The sequence below is a fragment of the Arachis hypogaea genome, chromosome 17 (genome assembly GCF_003086295.3).
Source record: "Arachis hypogaea cultivar Tifrunner chromosome 17, arahy.Tifrunner.gnm2.J5K5, whole genome shotgun sequence".
NCBI lineage: Eukaryota > Viridiplantae > Streptophyta > Magnoliopsida > Fabales > Fabaceae > Arachis > Arachis hypogaea.
In genome coordinates, this window is record NC_092052.1 from 111091006 (window position 1) to 111100085 (window position 9080).

Sequence of the window (9080 nt, forward strand, 5' to 3'; positions counted from 1 at the left end):
AAAGTTTGGAATTTAGATTTTTGGATAACCCGCCAGCACTATTAGGTGATCTGTTAGCAAGTGATGTAAAATAGATGAGTGTACCCCTCAACTCTTTGAATTTGTAGTATTCTCTTTTTGGGCTTAAGCCTCATCCTTCTACCTAAAAAATTGTGTTGTAAAATTAAGATAAATAGCTAAAAAATTATTGGAGAGAATAAGAGAACTTTGTTTTTAATTCTGAATATGTGTCACTTAATGTTCCGTTTGGTTGATGTGTAGGATGAGACACAAACATAAAGACACAGACATTAAAGATATAGACATAAAATATTTTTGTGTATGTATTGTGTTTGGCAAAAATAATGAACAAGACACACAAATATTTGAAAAAGACTGAATTACTCTTCATTCAACCACAAATTTTACTACCACCACTGCACACCCATCACCTCAGACACTACATGTCATCACCATTGAATTTTTATTTCTTTCAATATTTTTTATTTCTTTTAATATTATTTTAAATTATCATTCAAATATTAAATATACAATTTTTTTTTAAAAAAAATAGAAAAGCAAAGCCCAAAATTTATCAAAGATTTTTTAAAATTCAAATAAATAAAAAATTAAATGTACAATTTTTTTCTTGAAGAAAACAGGAAGACAAATTTAGTTGTAGAAAATTTTGGGGAGATAAGAGGACAAATTCTAAAAATTTAAAAATTGAATAAGGGTAAAAGAGTAAAAAATTAGTGTCTCACAAATTGTGTCTTAGTGTCTCACCAAATTGGAGGTATACAAATTTAGTGTCTTAGTGTCCATTTGTGTCCTCCCATGTCCTTTAAAAATTTGTGTCTTACTAAACAAAATAAGACATGTGTTATTGTGTTGAGACATGGACATCAACCAAACACTACCTAATATAACATAACACATTCACATCAATATTGCATATGTAACATTCTTCTCAAATATAGTTATGTGTATTCTCTTCTATGTGTTATTCTTGGTGTATTGAAATATTCTCTTTAGGATCTATTTATAAATAAAGTCTTTAAATTAAATAATAGTAGGACATTATTTACCTCTATGCCTCATTAATTGATAATATTTCATACTCCATTATGATAGGACAACTATACTTGATAATATTTCATACTCCATTATGTATGATAATACTCATGATAAGACATCCACAATAATAACCATTTTATAATAGAATGAGCATTTTTAGTTCGTTAACCTTCCAAAAGAAATCATTTTTCTCGTGTTAATTTACTATTTTTGTTGAATTTAAAAGTATTAAATATTTGAGGTTTATTTTTATTAGAATTTAACTTTTGGATAAAATATATTTTTTTATCTCTAATGTTTGTGATTTTATTCAAATATATCTCTAACATTTAATCTCATTCAATTTTATTTCTAATATTTTCAATTTGCATTGAAAACGTTAGAGATAAAATTGAATAAATAAAAAATGTTAAAGATAAAATTAAATAAAATTAAACGTTAAAAATATTTTGAAAAAGAGTTACAAACCTTAAAAATAAAAATATATTTTATCTTAACTTTTTTTTTTCAATAATGCATCAAAGAAACCTAATTTCCTTTGAAACTTGTTATGTACAACCTTACCAATTACCAACATCTTTCACTCCAAACATTTGCATACTAACTTGAAAATAAATCCAACATTAAAACTTAACTACAAAATTATTCATTTTACTTTTTTTATTCAACATTCAACTATGTGTTTATCACGCTTATACATCTCAACAACCTTTCAGTAAATACTAATTAAAACGAGTGATATTCAAGGAATGCAAGAAAAAGAGACACATTTGAGACCAGGATGGTTTCATCTAGGTGGACAAAAGAATACCGCACATCTTTTGACCATACTACAAACAACTGGATGATACTTTGATAAATGAAAACTTACCTCCAGTCAATTTCATATGATGTTGTTTTTAGATTACTGACACATGTTATTATTTGGTTTGTTACAAAAATTGGTTTATTTTATACAAATAATTTTTTTAAAAAAATTGATTTAGATAGATCAAATAACCACCTTTTAAAGACTTTTTAAAATTTTTTCTGCGTATTATCCCTAAATGATAAATTTAATACGTCTTCATCTTTCTTGACCAAATTTTTCTTTTATTTTTATTTATTTAATTCTCATGAAATATATATATACAGATTGTTTAAAAAAGTAAAGTTTCGTATTCTGAAAAAAACAAAACAAAATAAAACAAAACAAAACTCACGATGAACAATTACTAATTTATTAAATGATTTTCATCATTCATATAAAATTGAATAAAACCAAAAATTAAGGAATACATTTGAAATAAAAAATTTGATTAAAAAATACGAATAAAAACATATCCAATTAAAAGTTTGAAATTAGTTATGAAAAATTGGAAGATAACGAATTTCAAGAGCATAACAAAGATGAGAGAAAATAATTGTTGAGTCCAATAATTAAACCATTTATATATATAATAAACTGATTTTTTTAAAATCAAATAATAACACGTGCCAATATGAAGTTGATTATAAGTAAATTTCTACCTTCATAAATGGGATTTTTTGTAATTTACAAATCACTTGTACGAATTTTTGTAAACACAGAATTCAAAAGCCTAGTTACAAAGATGAACTAACGGATTTTGAGATTTTAACCCACAATAATATATTAAGTGGAAGCAACCCGTAAGAAAATAAGATAAAAAAAATTATAAAAGATAAATAATTAGATTTTTAAATTATCCTCCTAATTATCTTCTAATTAAAAAAATAATTTTAAAAATAGATTAAGAATGCTGTTTCTAGGAAAGAATGTGTGGCTACCTTGCGTAATGCAAGGTAGTCATGAGATTCAGATTCAGCATCAGCGAGTGAGCAAGCATTTCCAGGTTAGGGGTTAAATTTGACTTAATACAAAAGTGTTGCTAAATTAACTATTTACTTGCGTCGGCAGAGAAACATGGGGGAAGGAGAGCACTTAGCTGCAGAAGCCCATTCCCATTTCCCATGGAAACACCATTATAGCATCAAAAGCATTGACATACATCATCACCGCTTCCTTACCAAAATTCAGAAAGTGCAATAAAAATAAGCACTTTCTGTTCTAGTGGATCTCTTGCTAACATTTACATTCGACACTACAAGGTTTATGAATTGTCTGTAATATGCTGATCCGGATACTGCTTCACACGACTAGGATTTGTCTCAAATATGAATGACATCCCCCTCAACTGCAAAATAAAACAAATTGTATTTTATTTCACACATATTTCTAGATAACTGTAGCAATTTAATTAAGACTTCATTCCTATTTTATATAACTAATCCAAAGGGCATCTTATAATTCCAACCGCCTACATCTCCCTCAACTTAGAAAATACTGGTAGTGAGTTACGTATACTTGATTATTTTGTAAACTGGAAGAAAGCAGGGATGGAATCGAAATGAGCAAACAATAACATGCTCATTCTCATAACAAAAACTGTGTTTTTATATTCCTACTAAGGATATTGGTAGCACAAAGATTCCATGACACTTAATTCCACCAACAACTAGAAAAAAAAAAAAACGGAATTTGCAGACCATCCAGCACCTATTAACTCCAAAATCAAAATCTGAGACTCATTTTGATTGTGGACAACGCATGGTTGAGAACTAGTAAAAAACTTTTATCCATATGCACAAATACTAAGAGCATGTGTACATGCATGCAGGAAAACTTTTTCAAAGAGGATATGAGGTTATTCAAGTGAATAACCAAATCTGAAATACAGGCTATAGAATCATACCTCGATCAAACAATTGGAGTATAGTCTTTGAGACTGACCCCTCTGCACTTCTTTGTTATTCACCAATATTGAAGTCTTGCCAAAGTTTTTAATGTAGAAAGATCCATCATTGTCCAGCTTTATAATTGCCTGAAAGTTAGCAAAGGAAGAAACATCATTTATATGTCGACAGGTCAACTTTTGTATGGCAGAGACTTCACATTGAAGCCAAAACTTTGATATTTTTTTTCTTTTGGCGGGGTGGAGGCTATAATAGTGCCTAATTGTTCTATGTATTTCATAAAGCATACTGACTTGATTAGTATATCATAACTAATTTGCTAATGCAAACACAACATAGTACGAATCTGAAATGAGGAGCAGACTATCTATGTCCTTAAGAAAATATATGAATGCACCAAAATCATTCTTGCATCATGAACCAAGTCAAATTTGGTAATATGACAAACCTGGTGTCGAGATATTTTATTTGCATAACCTCCTTTGCCCAAGTCAATATCTACTGGAACACCTTCTGTTGCCCGTCCAAGTAAAACCTGCAGGAGAAATTGAGAGATCACTAAAAGCATTATCCAAGTCTTAGATTCAATTTCCATCATCATTATGGTTTGATAGTAATTCACATGTCAGACCCTTTGAAGTGTCCATAAAAGATATAAAAATAGAGGGATTCTTAGCCTAACGCGTAGTTTCAAAGAATGAAATTCATAAGCAATCCCCTCCCTGTCTTCTTTCTGGAGGCTTATGGTAATTGTCATTCCATTAGCCCGAAACCAAGTTAGCATCTTTCTGCCCCAAAAACGAGAACAATGCTCGTCTTTTGATAAGAGTATTCCATATTATCTGTTGGAAAGTTTTCAACGTCCACCATATTAATCTACTGGGATTTTTCTGGTTCGCTACTATCCTATCTGAGTTGGATAAGCTCTCTCTGTCCCCCTTACATCTTCAAAGTGGAGTCCCTTAATGGTACACTAGCTATAACTTCCTTGATTTTGATCCCCCCCCCCCCCCCCCCTCCTCCTCCTCTTTTCTTTCTTCTCTCTTTTACATACTTGTAAACCCAGATCTCTGCTAAGCTAAGTGAACTCTTTCAGAGCCAAGATCACTTTTTCCTAGGTCTTACACTTTAACTTGATTGTTGTTCTATGGAAAGGTAAATTGCCTCCTAGAGAATAGTAATTTAGTTACTTTCCTCGCATCATTTGGTGGGTGTTACTTCCAAAAAGAACCATCACAGCTTAGACATTTAAAGGCTCAAAGATTAACACGCACACAAACATAGAAATGGATTTCACTGAAGGGCACAGAACAGATCTGTCCAACTATTCTTTAATTATTATACCTTCACCACAGTTCACTCCATAATTTACAATCAAATCACTGTCTCAAATCAGAAACAAAATCAGAATAAAGCAACTAAATATCTGTTCATAGACACATGTTGTGTGTCTCAGTTCTTATAGTGGAAATAAATTCAATATATACCCAAAATTAAAAAACACACACATGTAAAATACCTCGGCTTTCTTAATATAATGCTTTGAATGGCGACCATATAAAATGGCAATTGCTTCATGTAAAGCAATGGCTCTCTGCATATAGGAATGAGCACCCTGTTCCATCCTTATGATAGTCCGCTTAGTTTCCTCATGTTGATATGTTGATACTATATTGCAATCAGAATATAATATTGTTAAGCTATTATTAAAGAAAATACACAGTGAAATCAACAACAAAAGAAAAATATCCAACCATTTATCTTAGATGTATATGATAAATAATGTAATCAAACTACTACTTGGAGAGTTTAAAAACAGAATATTTACTGAATATCTGCTGATCAAGGAAAGCATATTCATACAAAGGCACACATAAGCTGCATATATACTGCCCAAGTTCCATAAATTATGTAAACAAGTAGCAGAAGTGCAGAACTCATGGTCATGCATCAAACATCATGACATGAAGTCTGGTCCATAATGCACAACAAAGAGCTCACCCATATGCCTCATAACTACTAGCATGTTTCTAAAATGTCACTAGTGAACTGGCACTCATCAGGGGAAAGCATCAAATTTTGCAAGCTTCTTCAAAAAGAAAAAATACTATTAAAAAGTATCACCTGCCCAAGGGTCTATCACATTTTATCACTGTACTATAATAAGTTAAGACAACAGCTAAATAAAAAATAGGCAACCATAAGGATGCAAAATGAGTTTTTTATGAGACTATCCCAAGTAACTGAGCCATGCTTCTGTGGCATGAGGCAGAATAAGACAAGCACCACAAAACAGAAATGTTATTCAGTTGGGACATTAATTAATTATCTGTACTCCAAATAAACAAAATATAAAAGATGCAAATAGCATCATGCAAGAAGCAATGACAAAAGTAACTTCTTTGTAATACCTTCCTCGTTATAAAACAAATCCTGATCATCTGGATCCAGATCCATATCAAGTATCTGTAGATGGAAATGAAGGAATAACTCAGAAAATAGCTACAGTTATGAAACAAGGTTAAGGTTACTGTTGATTGAAAGGTCTGCCCCGCACGCCTTACCATTGCCTCTATATCAGAATAACAAGGAACATCATCATCACTCTCCATATATTGCTCTTCATCTAAAGTTGGAGGAATTGCCACCAGATGAGACTTGGGAACATCTGAAGACCCCACTTCAGCATGTTGCCAATGACGATCTTGAATTGGCAAGGGTAAGTTTTTTCCCTGTTTCATGCCAGAGCCATCAGAATAAGGATGATTTCTGAAGCCATTAGACCCAAGGGTTGGTTTCTCACTATAAGAGTTTGTCACACGACTATTTAGACAATGTGTCAAGCCTACATTGATAGGTGTGTCCTTTGGGTTTGCATGCATGATAGCATTGGTTGTGCTAGCTTTATTTCCACCTAACCCACCAGAAACAGTCACAGCACTCCTGGACGCTATGTGTGATGCATGAGAATTCGAAAATTCACACTGTACCCCTGGAAAGGGAGGAGATCCCATCACCTGAGAAGATCCACGAAATTCTGCGGGTTTTTTCTGTTCTACCTTTATCATTCTACTTCTTTCAAGAGCTTTATGGTTACTAAATCCATAATCCTGAACATATGATGAAATTGGCTTATTGGATTCTGTATACACCCATTCAGATGAATATGGAGATGTTGAAGGAGGCACATCCACGGGTAGTAAGAAAACATCAACATTGCATGGAACTTCTGGTTCTTCAGTGTTTAGAGCACAGAATACAACTCCATTAATTAGTTCAGGAAAACGAGGATCTTTAACAGAGACAGAAGATGATACTTGGATATCTGATTTCTGAACTGTTTGGGCATCGCTAGACTGTAGTCTATTGTTATCATCTACTTTTGCATGACATGAAACTGACAGATTTGAAACTTTTGCTTGTGAGGCCACTGAAGACTCTGCCTCAGCCTTTTCAGGCAACTGATCTTGGCTAACATCATTAGGAGAACTTAGTAGAAGTGAACTCAGACCATCATAATAAGACTTATCAATCCCGTCTTTTCCATCAACATCCATCAGATAGAGTTCTTCCTCATTTGTGAAGTTTAAGAGAGAATTGGACAGTTCTGCCAGGTAAGCCTCCCCACAAGCAATAGAATCCTTAAAATCACCACATGGCATTTCAGGTTCTTGAATGCTCGCATGTGTTTTCCACACTGGCATTTCCGGGAGTGGAGACAAATGTAAGCTATTAAATGATGTACCACATTCCATTTCAGATGAATCAAATACATCATTTCCATCAAACTCAGAACACAGGTTTCCAGGGTCACTGTTGATCTGATCAAATGGGGTCTCTAAATTATCGTCATCAATGAAGCTATCAATGGCTAGTTCTTCTGGAACACCCATCTCCTCTGCAGCTCCATTGGAAACATCACCTCGAAGAAATTGAGGTTCTTCTCTAAGTACATCTTGTTGCTCAGCAGGTATATTGTCTTGAACTGGATCCTTAGCTCCGGTGTAATATGCATGGATAGTAACTCCATTCGTTATAGCACCACCATTCATCATATTTTCAGGAAAAGAATACTGAGCAGGATCAGTATGTGAACCATGGAAACCAAAATGATTGGACGTTTCACCTTCGGCCAAACAGTTTTTAGGCAAACTCTCACTTCCATTTACACCATAATTGTCATTTTCAGGATCCACAAGGAAACCTAAGTCCATGGAATTAAATGCGTCATTGCGGATTCTTTTCCGCATAGCATAATAGGAAGTCCGTACACTTTCAGCTTTTCTTTTTGCAGAATCAATTTTGCGTTCTCTTGTATTTCCAAACTTGATGAACTTCGATGGGAGAGGTGAAGTAGAAATCTCAAAGTCTGTCATGCCTGCAGATGCTTCCGCAGAAATAATAGGATCATAGAGGATAGAGTACCATCTATCGCGTATTTCTCTAAAACTATATCTTCGAGAAAACTGCACCGCACCTTTTGCTAGTGACTCTAAAGAAGCACCGGCCTGCAAATAGACAAGTCAAAGACTAAACATGGAGTCCCCCTTCGAAACTCAAACCAGACGGCAAGAACAAACATCTATCCAATTCAGAGCAATTGCCCCTTGACATACATAAACCACAACATTCAGAATCGTACACAAACAGATTCACTCTTCAATATGTGAAGGACTAACACATTTGCCCCATGATACGAGTGTCTACTATCCCCAAGACCTCAAATAATCCACATTTAATATGATAAATAGCATGAATGTGCAATGAATATAACTCGTTGATCCCAACCTAAGAAGCCTCTAAGACACACGTTCCTGGCTTTTAACGTACGCGCCAATTTTACCTAACAGTGCAACTAATATTCATCAGAAAAGGCGCTAAAGCACATTAGGTAGATGGCAAATTAAGCAGACATGCGGATGCAAAGGCAACAAAAGATTAGGAATAGAGGTTGAAGTCGAAAGCTAAGAGTGAATTGGAAAGAGAGAGAGAACCTCAACGGCGTTCTTGAGGAGAGGGTCGTCCTCGGAAATCCAAGGAGGCAGAGTGGCAAGAGCACCCATGGCAGCGGCGGCACCACCACTGACACAGTCTATCGTCGTCTTGTTGTGAGTTTTTGGTATTTTCTTTCTTCTTTGTGTGTAAGACTTAAGAGCTCTTAGCTCACATCACACTATCACAGAACACAAAACCCCAATATACACTCGGAAAAGTTGAAATGCTGTTTAGTGTTTACAAGGGTTTTAGTTCCTTTTTAAGACGGTAGAAAT

General features: G+C 33.8%; 1 protein-coding gene across 1 annotated transcript; it reads right to left on the bottom strand.

The window, feature by feature from the left end:
* Positions 1-2819: 2819 nt before the first annotated feature.
* Positions 2820-9080, bottom strand: LOC112765487 (uncharacterized). Its single transcript, XM_025811383.3, has 7 exons — positions 8805-9080; positions 6375-8318; positions 6222-6276; positions 5330-5478; positions 4259-4345; positions 3810-3938; positions 2820-3251 (listed from the first exon to the last, which is right to left on the bottom strand). Exons 1-7 carry the CDS (start codon positions 8871-8873, stop codon positions 3168-3170), a joined length of 2517 nt encoding a protein of 838 aa, XP_025667168.1. The 5' UTR covers positions 8874-9080; the 3' UTR covers positions 2820-3167.